General features: G+C 34.8%; 1 protein-coding gene across 1 annotated transcript in view; it reads left to right on the plus strand.

Moving 5' to 3' along the window:
* The window catches only part of LOC121376925 (TPR and ankyrin repeat-containing protein 1-like), a 92,390-nt gene that overhangs the window by 27,485 nt on the left and 46,912 nt on the right, over positions 1–17,993 (plus strand). The window contains exons 11-16 of the mRNA XM_041504729.1: positions 1,255–1,566; positions 4,903–5,166; positions 9,602–9,892; positions 10,541–10,954; positions 13,334–13,509; positions 14,373–14,867. Coding sequence (XP_041360663.1) covers positions 1,255–1,566; positions 4,903–5,166; positions 9,602–9,892; positions 10,541–10,954; positions 13,334–13,509; positions 14,373–14,867 — 1,952 coding nt within the window. The remainder of the gene's footprint in view (positions 1–1,254; positions 1,567–4,902; positions 5,167–9,601; positions 9,893–10,540; positions 10,955–13,333; positions 13,510–14,372; positions 14,868–17,993) is intronic.

Here is a 17,993-nt window from a genome sequence, read left to right on the forward strand (position 1 = left end):
TGTGCAATAAATCGATGACGTGTGATACACATAATGAATGATGATGTCCTCACCAATGGATGTGCAATAAATCGATGACATGTGATACACATAATGAATGATGTCCTCACCAATGGATGTGCAATAAATCGATGACATGTGATACACATAATGAATGATGTCCTCACCAATGGATGTGCAATAAATCGATGACATGTGATACACATAATGAATGATGATGTCCTCACCAATGGATGTGCAATAAATCGATGACATGTGATACACATAATGAATGATGTCCTCACCAATGGATGTGCAATAAATCGATGACGTGTGATACACATAATGAATGATGTCCTCACCAATGGATGTGCAATAAATCGATGACATGTGATACACATAATGAATGATGATGTCCTCACCAATGGATGTGCAATAAATCGATGACATGTGATACACATAATGAATGATGATGTCCTCACCAATGGATGTGCAATAAATCGATGATGTGTGATACACATAATGAATGATGTCCTCACCAATGGATGTGCAATAAATCGATGACGTGTGATACACGTAATGAATGATGTCCTCACCAATGGATGTGCAATAAATCGATGACATGTGATACACATAATGAATGATGATGTCCTCACCAATGGATGTGCAATAAATCGATGATGTGTGATACACATAATGAATGATGTCCTCACCAATGGATGTGCAATAAATCGATGACGTGTGATACACGTAATGAATGATGTCCTCACCAATGGATGTGCAATAAATCGATGACATGTGATACACATAATGAATGATGTCCTCACCAATGGATGTGCAATAAATCGATGACATGTGATACACATAATGAATGATGATGTCCTCACCAATGGATGTGCAATAAATCGATGATGTGTGATACACATAATGAATGATGATGTCCTCACCAATGGATGTGCAATAAATAAATCGATGACGTGTGATACAAATAATGAATGATGATGTCCTCACCAATGGATGTGCAATAAATCGATGACGTGTGATACAAATAATGAATGATGATGTCCTCACCAATGGATGTGCAATAAATCGATGACGTGTGATACACATAATGAATGATGTCCTCACCATATGTCTTTAAATCGATGACATGTGATGCACATAATGAATGATGTCCTCACCAAATTGACTTAGTAGTGAATGTAGATGTGACGATTATATTTTAACGTTTTCTCACTAGTGCTGTATTACATGGATTTCTTATTTTACTTTTAGCGAAACCAGGCTCCCAAATTCCTGGACTAAAGCAAGTGAATAGTTCTATGTGGGTGAAGACTGCCTATTATTTTATTCGTCAGAAGTGTATTTGGGAACATGCCTTTTTGGCATTTCGCCAGTTTAAACACAAACAGTTAAAAATGTCTGTGGATCTGAGACCGTTTTGCAACAAAGATGAAATGTCTATGAACATTTGGTCACTGGAATTCCTTGTGTTGTTACTGCGGGGTGGTTCTGATCACAGGACTTTGACGTTCAAGACTGGAGATACATACCTGCATGCAGGAGTCTTCACATACTTTTTAACAGGTAATTAGTGGAAGAGAAAACATATTTGTTTTGAGATATTTTATTGATAAAAAAAGAACCAAAAGGATTGCACAACAGGCAGAGCCTATATATAAGTGCTCTCCTGAACAAGATGGATATCAGACAATATTCATAATCATATATATAAAACATAATAACAATGTCCAATGGCATAAAATATTTAACATAATTAATATTTGTTCATATATAGTAATAAAAGGTAGAGAGTAGATAGAATAGAAATGAGATAGTCGGAAAAAATATGATATTAATGATCTTATTGTTGGAGCTAACCTTATATGGGGCAGTAAAATCAGAATAATAAGTTAGTTCAACTCGAATATCTTACTTTCAGCTATATATTTATGTACTGCGTTAAAAATTTAATTGTTTTCTTCAATTGGTAGGTTTATTGACCCGGATAGTAGTAGATCAATGTCTAAGATATCAAGGTAATTCCGTAACGATGCAAATAAATCATATCTTTGTCTGATGAACAGAGGGCAGACATAAAAATAATGAAAATTATTTTCACAGTTATCTCCACATGCACAGCTTGGGCTATCAGAAAGATAGCTTAAAAATAAATAATAGTTTAAGTTGCTAGAATAGTTACGAAGCTGACAATGGATAATGTTACATTTACGATTTCCATAAAGATAGAGAGTAGATGAAGGATTGGGATTTCCCTTTTTTATTAATTTTTTATAAATACGCAGACATGGTTCATTTTGAGTTAAACTGTCAAGATCATTCCATAACTCCAAAGTATTAGAAATAAAGCTGTTTTTATATGAATTAGTATGGCATGTTGGTGGAGTGAATGGACGTTGATTTCTGAGTGTAAAACGATTAGTGGGATTAAGATATGGCAAGATTTCATCCAGTAGATATTAAGGTGTTTCGCCTTCAAGTATTTTATGCATTAGAATTAATTTACTATTTTTGCGACGTTTATATAAAGGTTCCCAACCAAGTTCATAATATAGTTTGTCTGGAGATTTTCCTTTCCCAAGTCCTGTAATGATACGGACAGCTTCAAGTTGCACTGACTCAATTGTATTGGATTCTTCAGCTGTACAATTATCCCAAATTATATTACCATATTCTAAGATTGGTCTTATAAATGCAACATACAATTTAGTTATGGAATTTCTATTTAATTTATATTTTAACGTACGTAGAATGTTAAGTCGTTTACAAGCTTTAGTATATATGTCATTAATATGATCTGTCCATCTACCATTGGAGTTTAAAGTAAGCCGTAGATGTTTGTGGGAGGTTACATTATCAAGAGGAATTCCATTAAGATATAGCTTAGGAATATCAATATGTAGTTTTCTTGTGATTAACATGACTGAACCTAGAACAAATTGCAACCAGTGCACCACGACTGGTCAAAGACAGTGGTATGTGCTATCCTGTCTGTGGTAAGTGCATATAAAAGATCCCTTGCTGCATTAGAAAACATGCAGCAGGTTTTCTCTGATGACTACGATTCAGAATTACCAAATGTTTAACATCCAATGTGCTCTAGTGGTGTTGTTAAAACAAAACAAACTTTAACTTATAACAAATGGCAACAGTTTTTTTTTGTATTGTTTTTTATCGTTAAGATGACTCCACTGAACATTTTATAATACTTTTAAAATGTGCCAAAATCAGATCCTGTGAAAGGTGCTTATTAGTATAAATCCAGTACAGCAGCCCACGCCAACTTTGAGTCTGTATATCTTCCAAACTGTTGATTTTAGATGCCATTAATGTATTTTTTATACCACAGTAGATAGAAACATATCAATGAAATATCTTATTAAAAAAAATATACATATAATGTCATAACGCAAATGTGACATCACAATGCCTCAAACTGGCTCATATTCAAGAAAAAACTGTAGTTTCCAGCAGATATGATGGTGTACTCATAGATTTACACCGTGTTATCCTAACAATACTTAATCTTAACAGATATAATATTACAAAATGGTAGACATATTGATTATAATAAAATATCATTGTCAGGTGTATTGTATTGAAAGAAAGTTTTCCAAAATAATGCAACCAATTTCCATTCTCCTGAAATGACAATATGTGCTGTATGTATTCAATTAGTGAATCATTATAATGTGACAACCAGTCCAAATCATCTAATTCTCTGGCATCAACTAAAATGTTTTGGCAACTGACGCCTTTGAAATCATTACACAAACAAGAATATTTGCAAACATGCCTCTGCAGTTGGCCTTGTACAGAAACAATCTGACACCTAGAACTTGTGATGAGATTTGCTTTTTGATCAGTCGTTTCTCTTGGTAACAGCCATCCCCAGTTTTCTGGATTTAGATCATCCTCTCTTCCTATCTGGACTTGCACTTGGTAGTATAGCCAGTAAATGTGATAACTGACTGCTTCACAGAGAACTTGTTGCACCTTGTCACATTTATTTTGATAATTACAAATGATCTTGAACAACTATAAATTGCCTGTATATAAAATGTGTATTAGTTGAAGAGAAATGTACACATGGTGTCTTATTTAAAGAGAAATGTGCACAAGGTGTCTTATTTAAAGAGAAATGCACACAAGGTGTCTTATTTAAAGAGAAATGCACACAAGTTGTCTTATTTAAAGAGAAATGTACACATCGTCTCTTATTTAAAGAGAAATGCACACAAGGTGTCTTATTTAAAGAGAAATGTACACATGGTGTCTTATTTAAAGAGAAATGTACACATGGTGTCTTATTTAAAGAGAAATGTACACATGGTGTCTTATTTAAAGAACAATGTACACACTGTATTAGTTGAAGAGAAAACATACACATGCAAGTAATCTGTGCGACTTCCCGTAGTGGTTGACCTACTAGAGGAAATGGCACAGATTATAGCTCATGTCAACCATGCAACTGTGCAAGTAATCTTACATCATATATCAAGCAATTGATGTGATCGTTTCCATTTCTTTTAACTTCACCTGTCCTCAAAACAAATGCATATTCCCCTAAGGATAATAGTCTGGTTTGAACATCCAAACCACAAGAGTGAAGGAAAAAGAAGGAAGTTACAGTCACGTTACTGGAACAGGAAGGAGTATGCAGTAGAAGAATCTTAGGCCATCCCATTTGCTGTTGGGATGTATGAACCAGACTACTATCCTACGGGGAATATGCACTAGTTTGAGGACAGGTGAAGTATTCATAAGAGAGAAAACACCCTATGTTTTCTTCACTTTATTCCCATTTTGTTATTAAAAAGACTTCAGTTGCTGTGGAACTGTCATAAGTTTAATTCACAATGAATCCTGATACTCTAAAAGTTGTTAATTATTTTTTTGTAGGTATGGAAACTGTTTTTAAGTGGTTGTTGGACAACAGAGCTGTTTCCCACAATGAACAGAATATTCAGGACACTGACGGCAATACCGTTCTTCATTTTACCATCATTATACCATGCCCTATTGAATATAAGGAGGTAGCTCTGTCGCTGTTACTTGCTTGTGGAGCGAGTCCGCTAATTGTCAACAAATACAACATGAAACCGCTTCACTGCGTGGCATCGAACGAACAGAGACTGAAAAAACTATTGGTGTCTGCTGAAAATAGTAAGTCAAAATATTTTTACAAAATTGCCTCCAGTGTATAATGAGTTAGAAGGAACTGTACACAAACTAAATTGCCATTCACCATCTACATGTAAATAACATTTATTAAGAAAGACACGTAATCAAGAGAATAAAAGTGTACTGTTGTTAACCTTTAGATTGCTGGATCCATTTTTAACAAAACCTACCTTAATGGGGTACAGTTTGAGAACTTTTTCTCCCCTAATTTCACTTAAAAGGTCAAAGAATACAACCCCAAATTGTAATTATATTTTAGAGTTGGAAATTATGTGGTTATGCAGTCATTGTTGGAGCACAATATTTCATGCAAACCGCCGTTCTGTTCATGTGTTGGTTATGCAAAATTAAATTTATGCGAACTGCAAATCTGTTACTTCATGACCTGTAGACGTTCAGAAATTAAAACTTACAAACTTCATGATTACAGGAAGTTTATTATACAGTTGAGTATTGTAATTTCGAGACCCTAAAGTTTGACTAGTATTGCGATAAATGTTTTAGACTGATATTTAGATACTTCATGCGCAGCAAACCAGTAGACAGCGGTATATTGCAACATGCTCATTATAGAGTCAAACCAAAAATTTAAAGAAATGTACACGGACCACTGGGGGAGGGGGCTAAATTATCTGGTGCTATTTTATCTCTTAAGGAATATATGTAGACATAATATTGGATTGCCTATAATTTTACAAATGATGAAATCGGTTTTAACGTAAACACGAATTCAAAAGTGTCACAAAAGTTGAAAAATACTAATATTGCATTTTATAATGAGCTTTAAATAACAAACATCTGGAACGTCACTAGTATAGAAGTAGCATCACCACCTCAAAATATCGGTGTCAAATTGTGGTCTTTTTATGTTATTATAAGATGTATTTTTATTAATCTCATCATGCACCAATGAGTAGCCTGTTTTATACATGTAGTTAAGAGAAAATGGACATTTGTTGTTTGGGGTTTTTTGGTTTTTTGTGTGCTTTTTAATCTGCTGTATACAAAATTTTACATATTATCAGTGACAAATGGTAGCCTTCATTTGTTTTCTTTTTGTGTGTTATTCTTCAGAGGAACTAGGGAATAGGCATTTCCCCTCTAAATATATCTATTTTGTTTCAGTACTGGGGCTGATATTTAGTCCTTTTACAATAGTGTTAACTTTAGCAAGCTGCTAGAGGTTCTAGAATAAATTTTCTTTTGTATTTTGTTTTAACTTTATGTTGAGCTAAATTAGTAAAAATGATGTATTCAAAATATTATTTCAACGTATCTTTGAGGTAACAGATCAGGTAACCAACAGGTTACGCAAATATAATTTACGTAACCGATCAGTTGGTTACCTAGGTAAAAACCACGTGAACCGACTTCCGGTTACCTCAGATTTAGAAATATTGTCCCCTGATTGTTGAATATTATGCCAAGGTTTAATTTGGATAAAGGAACATAGCTATTCATTAAGATCCACATTTACAAAACATATTTATCCATTGATCACATGTAACTGTCCTAACCAGTTATGTATATTTAATAATTCATGGTACATGCTGGCATTCAGAATGTTTTTCCCCTTCCCAGCCATTTCCGCATCACTTGCATATCAAGGACCATAGTATGTGCTGTTCTGGCTATGGGAAAGTGTAGATAAAAGAGCCCTTACTTACTACTATTTAAAAAATGTAGCTGGTTTCCTCTGAAGAAATTTGTTTGTTTTTGTTTAACAACGTCACTAGAGCACATTGATTTATTAATCATCGGCTATTGGATGTCAAACATTTGGTAATTTTGACATATATTCTTAGAGACTAAACCTGCTACATTTTTCAAGGGACTTTTTATATGCACCATCCCACAGACAGGACAGCACATACCACAGCCTTTGAAATACCAGTCGTGGTGCACTGGCTGAAATGAGAAATAGCCCAATGAGCCCACCGATGGGGATCAATCTCAAACTGACCACGCATCAAGTGAACGCTTTACCACTGGGCTACGTCCATCCCCACCTCCGATGTACTCTAATGTGAGAATTATCAAATGTTTGACATTCAGCTGCCGATGTACTCTAATGTTAGAATTATCAAACGTTTGACATTCAGCTGCCGATGTCCTCTAATGTTAGAATTGTCAAATGTTTGACATTCAGCTGCCGATGTCCTCTAATGTTAGAATTGTCAAATGTTTGACATTCAGCTGCCGAAGTCCTCTAATGTTAGAATTGTCAAACGTTTGACATTCAGCTGCCGATGTGCTCTAATGTTAGAATTGTCAAACGTTTGACATTCAGCTGCCGATGTGCTCTAAAGTTAGAATTATCAAATGTTTGACATTCAGCTGCCGATGTGCTCTAATGTTAGAATTATCAAATGTTTGACATTCAGCTGCCGATGTGCTCTAAATCTAATGTTAGAATTATCAAATGTTTGACATTCAGCTGCCGATGTGCTCTAATGTTAGAATTATCAAATGTTTGACATTCAGCTGCCGATGTGCTCTAATGTTAGAATTATCAAATGTTTGACATTCAGCTGCCGATGTCCTCTAATGTTAGAATTATCAAACGTTTGACATTCAGCTGCCGATGTGCTCTAATGTTAGAATTATCAAACGTTTGACATTCAGCTGCCGATGTGCTCTAATGTTAGAATTATCAAACGTTTGACATTCAGCTGCCGAAGTCCTCTAATGTTAGAATTGTCAAACGTTTGACATTCAGCTGCCGATGTCCTCTAATGTTAGAATTGTCAAACGTTTGACATTCAGCTGCCGATGTGCTCTAAAGTTAGAATTATCAAATGTTTGACATTCAGCTGCCGATGTGCTCTAATGTTAGAATTATCAAATGTTTGACATTCAGCTGCCGATGTGCTCTAAATCTAATGTTAGAATTATCAAATGTTTGACATTCAGCTGCCGATGTGCTCTAATGTTAGAATTATCAAATGTTTGACATTCAGCTGCCGATGTGCTCTAATGTTAGAATTATCAAATGTTTGACATTCAGCTGCCGATGTCCTCTAATGTTAGAATTATCAAACGTTTGACATTCAGCTGCCGATGTGCTCTAATGTTAGAATTATCAAACGTTTGACATTCAGCTGCCGATGTGCTCTAATGTTAGAATTATCAAACGTTTGACATTCAGCTGCCGATGTGCTCTAATGTTAGAATTATCAAATGTTTGACATTCAGCTGCCGATGTCCTCTAATGTTAGAATTGTCAAATGTTTGACATTCAGCTGCCGATGTGCTCTAAAGTTAGAATTATCAAATGTTTGACATTCAGCTGCCGATGTGCTCTAATGTTAGAATTATCAAATGTTTGACATTCAGCTGCCGATGTGCTCTAAATCTAATGTTAGAATTATCAAATGTTTGACATTCAGCTGCCGATGTGCTCTAATGTTAGAATTATCAAATGTTTGACATTCAGCTGCCGATGTCCTCTAATGTTAGAATTATCAAATGTTTGACATTCAGCTGCCGATGTGCTCTAATGTTAGAATTATCAAATGTTTGACATTCAGCTGCCGATGTCCTCTAATGTTAGAATTATCAAATATTTGACATTCAGCTGCCGATGTCCTCTAATGTTAGAATTGTCAAATGTTTGACATTCGGCTGCCGATGTGCTCTAAAGTTAGAATTATCAAATGTTTGACATTCAGCTGCCGATGTGCTCTAATGTTAGAATTATCAAATGTTTGACATTCAGCTGCCGATGTGCTCTAAATCTAATGTTAGAATTATCAAATGTTTGACATTCAGCTGCCGATGTACTCTAATGTTAGAATTATCAAATGTTTGACATTCAGCTGCCGATGTACTCTAATGTTAGAATTATCAAATGTTTGACATTCAGCTGCCGATGTACTCTAATGTTAGAATTATCAAATGTTTGACATTCAGCTGCCGATGTCCTCTAATGTTAGAATTATCAAACGTTTGACATTCAGCTGCCGATGTACTCTAATGTTAGAATTGTCAAATGTTTGACATTCAGCTGCCGATGTACTCTAATGTTAGAATTGTCAAATGTTTGACATTCAGCTGCCGATGTACTCTAATGTTAGAATTATCAAATGTTTGACATTCAGCTGCCGATGTCCTCTAATGTTAGAATTATCAAATGTTTGACATTCAGCTGCCGATGTACTCTAATGTTAAGCAAAACAAAGTTTAATTTTTCATAAATTTGTCTCCAGATGTCATCATGTCTTTAAACTATTAGCTGGAGGTACAAAATGTATGTCAGGACTTAAGCAATGTGACTTTATGATGACAGGACCAGATGAGATTTCTTAATGTCGGTGCCATCACTCAGCTGAATGTACATGTAGTTATAGTGTACATGTATGTACATGAAGAACATATATTGGATTAAAACATGTTTATTGTTGTCTGCTTGTTTCAGATTTTTCTAAGCCACAATTTTCTAAAGGGCCTCAAACAATGCAAAATGAGCCTAATCAACGTGCACCGAAGACGAATCGAGATAGACTGAAACTCACTCACGACCCATGTAACGTTTGTGAGAAGCTGCTGTCAGATGCGAAAGGACTCTTCCCACATGGGGAGTACCAAATTGGGATTAGAAAACTAGTTGAAGTGATCATGACAAATCACAAAGGAGAAAAGCATCAACGATTGGCCAGCCAAAGTGCTGACCTTATTGTGGACGAGCTGGGCATAATGCTTACACCAGGTTTGTCAAGTGTTGTATGCAAGCCGAGATTCTTTGTCTTTTATTTGCTTCTTGATCATTTCAACATAGCTGGATATATAAAATTGATATTCTAAGCAAGACAATGTATTAATACGACATTCTAATTACTGGAAACGTACATGTACAGTCTTTATTCCAGAATATGATTTGAGTGTATGTAATAAAAACAAAACAGATCATAAATGCCCCTACTAGGTGGTTACAGGTTTAAAATCTTTTTAAATTGGACCATGTTTTTTTGTGTACTGTTATAAATTCGAAACAGCCGTTCTCTTGCTACATGTGTACGTGTATAATCTTGCTAAAAATGTATCCATTAATTTCCAAGATTTTAGGGTATGAAATTTTAATCTTTGTACCCTCTGGCAGAAACCCTGAATGTATTACCTATATAATATTAAATTTTAACTACTACAAATACCAGGTCAACCACAAACATGTTGGATTTCTCAGAATGCTAAATTTTAAATAATGTTTAAGATAACTGTAAAAAGCTGAAAGTATCTTACACTGTCCAATACGTAAGGTAAGCTACTTTAGGAAGAGACACTTGTTTTGGTGTGAGAAGTAAATCTTTAGTTTTAATCACTTTTTTGTAATTTATTCCAAACACATCTCGTTTTACAGATATCCCTGATGAAATGATGAAACTTTCTGTGGCCCAGTACAAGTCCATCCTGGAGAAATTTGCTAAAAAAGACAAGTGGAGACAGATAGTGGCAGCCGTACAGAAATATGATTTAAAACATGGTCAAGTCAAACTGGCAACTTTTGCCACCAATATTTCCCTGATGCATCTTGTGGAGAGTTCATCACTCCGAGGGTCCGAGTCTCTGCGGTTACAGATTCTTGACCTCATCTTGACGCACGGCGCAGTGCTGTCTGCAGACGAGGGGGTCATGAAGGCAGCCATCTCGCGCATGGAGCTCAAGGTGGTAGAGTGGCTCATTGATCACGGTGTCAGCCCGGCCTTGTTTCGCCTCACCCCGGGAGATACGCCCATGCATGCAGCTCTGTCGGTGGCTCTGGAAAAAGACAAAGGTTTGTCATGGCTGTAATAGTTAAAACCTTGCACATCAGTATGCAAGCTGATTTTTCAATAGAATGCAGACGTTTAGATCTGTCTTCACAGACTTTTATACTGTGTTTTAATCTTCACATTACTGAATTAATTTTTGACAAAAAACACATTAAGGGGATTATTTATAACTTCTACTCACATATTTTCACTTAAAATTTGATAAATAAAGTAATTTTAATATTTGAATCGGTAAGTATTATTTTTCTGGGTTTTTCAAATTTTTCGAATATTTTAGATTAGTTAATTAATGTTGATTAAAATTAGGTAACAGATGATAAAATTGTGTTTACTAATGTGCATTTATGGCCAGATGTCCACTTTTATGTCTATTGTTCCCAATAACTGAATTTTTCTGACTTGAATGCTTTTTAAAATTCATGTCCCAATATTTTTTCGTTGTTGGTAAAACGGTCAAATTCATTATCAAATTAGCTGTCACAATCAGTTATCAACTCCTGAAAATTATTATGACGTACCACCATTGTTGTCAAGTGAAAATACTTGCCGAAAACCACTTTTTCAATATTAGTCTCGATCATTGTTGTTCTGTTATTATTTTCGGTCAGTGTCATTTGCAAAACGGCAGGAAATATGAATGAGTGAATTATGAGATAATATACTCTGATTTAATTTTTGAAGTAGGTGATCGTGGATTGAACACCAATAAATGACATTTACAACTGAACATGTGAGGTTGTAAATGTAACATTTATCAGTGTTCAATCCATAATCACCTACTTCAAAATTAAATCAAAGTATGTTTATCTCCATTCCTCCATAAATAAAGCATGTTTAAAACTTAGAGCTATTTTTTTTATACGCTGAGCGAATGAGACTGAACATGCAGGATATTCCACATTATCAGTGTGATCATCTGCCACTAATTACACTACTGTATTCAACAGGAAACATTAAATTATTATTTATAAGTAGAAAACTGGAATTGTGTACCGTATTTGACCGGAAATAAGCCCATGTCTTTGGATAAGCCCCCCTCCGTTTTGATAGCATTTAAGAAATTAGGCCCTCATTCGTAAATAAGCCCACCCCCAACTTCGTCACCTTATAAATAACACGAAATTGCAAGTTTGCTCAAAGTTCATTTAAAAGGTCATACCTCCTGCAGATAATTAAAAACAAATGTAACACAATATTTTACCACCAGTGAGATTTAGCAGGCTAACAATAACAGTGTGTAACATTGTTTTCAATTTCATGCCTGCAGTATTTCTCTGAAGTATCCAAGCCCAAGTTTGAACTAAAAACCAATGTCTATTTTTACCACCACACTGGGTCCGCAGTTAATGCTAATTAAGCAAATACCTTATTCTGATTGGCTAAGAACAATGACCTTACATTGATAATTCTTTGTAGTGTAAGCTGGCTGTCTGTGTCAGAAACGTGTGTATACGCTATTGAGTTTGTTGTTAATTGCTGTTGTTTTAAGTCTTCTCAGCATTAAATTTTGGATGTAACTAAACAGCACTGGTAAGTAATTGTAACATAGAAGGTGTGTTTCTGATAATTAGATACTAGTAAAAAAACCCACAATTTAATTAATAAACAATTATTATTTATTAATAACAAATGGAACACTAATTAATAGATGTGCTATTGAAAGTTTTTTGTTTTCTTCCTAGTTCATTTAAGTATTGTTATTTATTTTAATTATTATTTAAAAAAAATTCTACAAAACTGGCCCCTTGTCTGGGAATAAGCCCACCCCATGCTAAGCTCACAATGAGTTGTCTTGGCCCCCTGGGCTTATTTCCGGTCAAATACGGTACTTACTTTCAACGTTTTCTTGCTCATCACTGATTTCATTCATGGAAATTGATGTCAAACAGTTCTACGGAACTGATGTTAAAATTGCCGCTTTGTTTCGCCTGCAGTAGTCAGGTTAATTTAATCTATGTTAATGGTTTAGTCATGTATTTACCATTCTTTGACACCCAACAGCTTATGTCTTTTCTGTGCTGGGATATTGTTAAACATTCATTCATTTCATTATTTGTTACTACAAGCTGCCCTCTTTGTAGGATTTAAGCTGAATCCAAAATATTAGTAAACAATTGATACATTTTGTCAGATTATTTAGCCTAATTGACATTTCAGGTCAACAGACACAGTATAACTAAGGCGCTTTAAAGAAGTATATTCATTTGATTTAATTTAATAATGAAATATTATAATTGTATGCAGTGCATGTAAAATTTTCTTTCTTTACTTTGTTAAAAAATAAATTAAATGAACTGTTGCCCACCTAGTGGTATTGATGATGAATTAAATCTCTGTTAACTTGACTTGGAATTTTTCTATATTTGTTCATTTTATTACAGGAAACTTTGTGCTCTTTGAAAAGTTTCTGGATCTTTTCAATGAAGACCCAGGCAAATACAAATTTTTGAATCCCGCTCGGCTGGACAGAGATGGCAACAGCCTGTTACATATCGCCTCCAAGTGCAAGTTCAACAAGTATTCTCTGAAAGCAGTGGAGATTCTCTGTGCTCAGCAGGTAAGAAGACATTATTGTTAATCATCACGCAAACAAGTTTCATTCTGTCAAGCCAGTGCTGGCAGAGTGGCAGTCCTATAGGCGATGCAGGAAAGATGAAGTAGTCTTGTGCCGTGCCCGCATCGGCCATACATATTCATTAACCTTCTGACAACTGCAGGCGAGATATCTCGTCCGACGTCTCGCCAGTTGACACACTGTACATGGTATACGGTGCATTCCCCAATTCGTATTTTCCACCATTTTGCACACGACACTCACCGGAATTGATTTATTAACAGGAAATGGAAGACAACTCGGCTTCCTGTGTTTTTAGATTTTGGTTTTTCAATGGTTAATACCTTAGAATTTTGAGTTCAGAAAATGGTTTTTGGCAAGTATTTTCGCTTGACAACAATGACGACATATCGCGGTCATTTTCAGGGATCTATAGCTGATTGTGACAGCTAATTTGATAATAAATTTGATCGTTTTACCAACAACAAAAATCACCAAATATTGGGATATGAATTGTTGGTTGTTGGGTTTTTTCATTCTGGGATAATAGACATAAATACTGGACAGCTGGCCACAAATGCCGGGAAGTAAACGCAACTTTTTTGAAATTTTTTTGCGTAATTTTAAAAACATTAACTGATATAAAATGTCATAAAAAGTGGGAAAATTCATGAAAATAATACTTACCGATTCAAATATGAACTTTATTTTATGTATTTATAAAACATTTAAGTGAATATATGTGAGTAAAAATGATAAACTTGCACCCACTCAACATGTTTTTGTTTTTTTAAATTAATCCAGTAGTCTAAAGGTTAATAACAACCCAGTTTAATTTGTGTTTTATTTGTTTTTGTTTTTTTCAGGTCCCAGCTGATGTTACCAACAGTGAGGGAAAGATGCCCATTCAGTACCTCACGGACAGGAATGATCGCAGAGCCCAGTTTTTGCGTATAACCATCCCTGCTGCAACACGGCCCAAGGCCAAATCAACCACTGGTGGAAGACACAAGGATAAGCCTGCAACGAATGGAACTGATTTGTCTTCGTCTTGCGACCATCAGGTTAAAATCCCAAAGCGTGGAATTGAGTCAGTCGAGTCCTCCATGAATGAGATGGATATCCGCGTGTCGGCTGTCAGCGTTGAGTCGGTCCAAGGATGCAGAGAGCATATACGAGAGTTAATCTGTGAACTGCCAGAGTCTTCATTTTCAATCTTCAAGCCAGACGGTGCAAAACAGCTGGGATCGAAAGTAAAAAAACCTGAAAATATTCCTCCACCATCTCCATTAACAGCAGAGAAGATAAGTTCAACAGAAGGTGACGTACCTGAAGGTGATACTGAGAAGGCTGCAGATAGTGTGAGTGATTTACTCTATTCTACTACCTTAATATATTTTCCTGTATATTTGTTCATTTTATTATAGGAAACATTGTGCTGTTTAAAATGTTTCTGGCCCTTTTTAAGGAAGACCCAGATAAAAAAAAAAACACACCCAATTTGAATCCTGCTCGCCTGAACAGAGAAGGCAACAGCCTCTTACATATCGCCTTCAAGTATAGGTTAAAATGGGGGATGCACATTATACATAACACCAAAATAATTCTTGAAAATTTTCCAGTGATCATTGACAAACAAATTAATTGTTTATAGAGTTTATTATGATAAAACATCAAAGCCCATATGAAAATATTTTATTATGTTACTAGTGATTGCTATAATAAATGTATTTTTTTTTATATAAAACATACATGTTAAAGCATCCATACCTCCCAAGAAAAAGAGCACCAGAAATAAGTTACAATGCTAAAGGAGTCGATATGTGTTTGTGTGTTAAACTTGTTAGTAATTGTCGAAAAACCGCGTTGCGATATAAGAAGTTACAATGCTAAAGGAGTCGATATGTGTTTGTGTGTTAAACTTGTTAGTAATTGTCGAAAAACCGCGTTGCGATATAAGAAGTTACAATGCTAAAGGAGTCGATATGAAGTTACAATGCTAAAGGTGTCGTTATGTGTTTTGTTAAACTTGTTAGTAATTGTCGAAAAACCGCGTTGCGATATAAGAAGTTACAATGCTAAAGGAGTCGATATGTGTTTGTGTGTTAAACTTGTTAGTAATTGTCGAAAAACCGCGTTGCGATATAAGAAGTTACTATGCTAAAGGAGTCGATATGTGTTTGTGTGTTAAACTTGTTAGTAATTGTCGAAAAACCGCGTTGCGATATAAGAAGTTACTATGCTAAAGGAGTCGATATGTGTTTGTGTGTTAAACTTGTTAGTAATTGTCGAAAAACCGCGTTGCGATATAAGAAGTTACAATGCTAAAGGAGTCGATATGTGTTTGTGTGTTAAACTTGTTAGTAATTGTCGAAAAACCGCGTTGCGATATAAGAAGTTACTATGCTATAGGAGTCAGTATGTGTGTTTGTGTGTTAAACTTGTTAGTAATTGTCGAAAAACCGCGTTGCGATATAAGAAGTTACTATGCTAAAGGAGTCGATATGTGTTTGTGTGTGTTAAACTTAAGAAGTTAGTAATTGTCGATATGTGTTTGTGTGTTAAAATTGTCGAAAAACCGCGTTGCGATATAAGAAGTTACTATGCTATAGGAGTCGATATGTGTTTGTGTGTTAAACTTGTTAGTAATTGTCGAAAAACCGCGTTGCGATATAAGAAGTTACTATGCTATAGGAGTCAGTATGTGTGTTTGTGTGTTAAACTTGTTAGTAATTGTCAAAAAACCACATTGCGATATATAGAGGATAATAAACGAGTTACCAGTTATTATCAAATTTATGTCCCGAGTGAAATAATTTTCAGTTGTCACGAGCTTTAGCGAGTGACAAATGAAAATTATTTCACGAGGGACATAAATTTGATAATAACTGGTACCGAGTTTGTTATTCTATTTATTACCTCAGCTATTTTTTTTCTAAAAGCCTTTATTTTCGACGCACATGCACAAAGACCAACCTGTATAGGAACGATGTAAACCACTTTACGCACTGTTCTGAGAATTACTATAACGTTGTAATTTAATCACATTCATAGATAATTTTAAAAAACACAAGTTCTCTTTATTCTGCTTCCAAATCTATAATGAATTGCATTAAAATGACATTTTGTTATTAATTTAACACCAAAAACAGAGACCCATAAAAGCAAACTTTTTAAACTACATGACGTCATTTTGTGTTTGTCAAATCGTGATGACGTCATATTTAGTACCGACAAAGTCATTGGTTTGTAAGCGTCAAATTGTCCAATAGTATTGTTCGTTAGACCAATGCAGAATATTTCTCACTGAGAAAATATGGAAAATATTTTCTCTGTTATGAGTGACCACTGGGGTAATAAATTGCGATATAAGAAGATACTATAGGAGTTGATATGTGTGTTTGTGTGTTAAACTTGTTAGTAATTATCGAAAAACCGCATTGTGATATATTGCGATATAAGAAGATACTATGCTATAGGAGTCGATATGTGTTTGTGTGTTAAACTTGTTAGTACTTGTCGAAAAACCGCATTGCAATATAAGAAGATACTATGCTATAGGAGTCGATATGTGTGTTTGTGTGTTAAACTTGTTAGTAATTGTCGAAAAACCGCATTGCAATATAAGAGATATGTGTTTGTGTGTTAAACTTGTTAGTAATTGTTGAAAAACCGCATTGCGATATAAGAAACCATATTGCAATATGTATTGCAATATAGTTGATATTATTTAAATTTAATATTTATGGGTTGTTTTTTATAATGAAAGCAGAAGGCAGAAACTAAGTATATAATAAAAATATTTGTAATATTGATCCCATCATAGACCTAAATGATTATATAAACCACAACATTTATTAGTAGCATGATGTTCATCTTGGCAGTGTCAAACTATTTATAAATTATCACATTTGGAAATCCTTACTATTGGGCTTTTCCATTGCTGCTCGCTTGACATGGAAATGTACGTATTGAGTCTCAATGTTTTGTCAGATCGACCGAACCAGAGGTTATTGGCCGAGATGTTTTGAACTATCGGCCAAAGTATTATGTGTTCAGGGAAACACAGCGAAATACAATTCTCACTTGTTGCTTTATTTCTTTGAAGATGATAGCCGTAGCCATATTCCAACGTAAATGAACAATGAATAATAATGTGTAAGTAACAAAACATTTATTTGTAATTATCGTTAACTGGTTATTTTTATTGGACTTTTAACACGTTTTGTTTAGAAGTTAGAACCAAGTATAACCGACCTATCACTTCGTATGCCAACAAGTAAACCGACTACGCTTGACGTGATTGTTGTATTTCCTGTCATCACCAATTAATAAAATGATGGGGGTTTTGTTTGTTTATTTGCCTATTTCAAGTTAAATAAAATACAAGAAAAAATAGTGTGTAAAAATCATGATATGCAAAACTACCACGGTTCGTATTGAGCTGATCAATTATCGCGGTATACCGGTATACCAGTTTATCGTTA

The sequence above is a fragment of the Gigantopelta aegis genome, chromosome 7 (assembly GCF_016097555.1).
Source record: "Gigantopelta aegis isolate Gae_Host chromosome 7, Gae_host_genome, whole genome shotgun sequence".
Classification (NCBI taxonomy): Eukaryota; Metazoa; Mollusca; class Gastropoda; order Neomphalida; family Peltospiridae; genus Gigantopelta; species Gigantopelta aegis.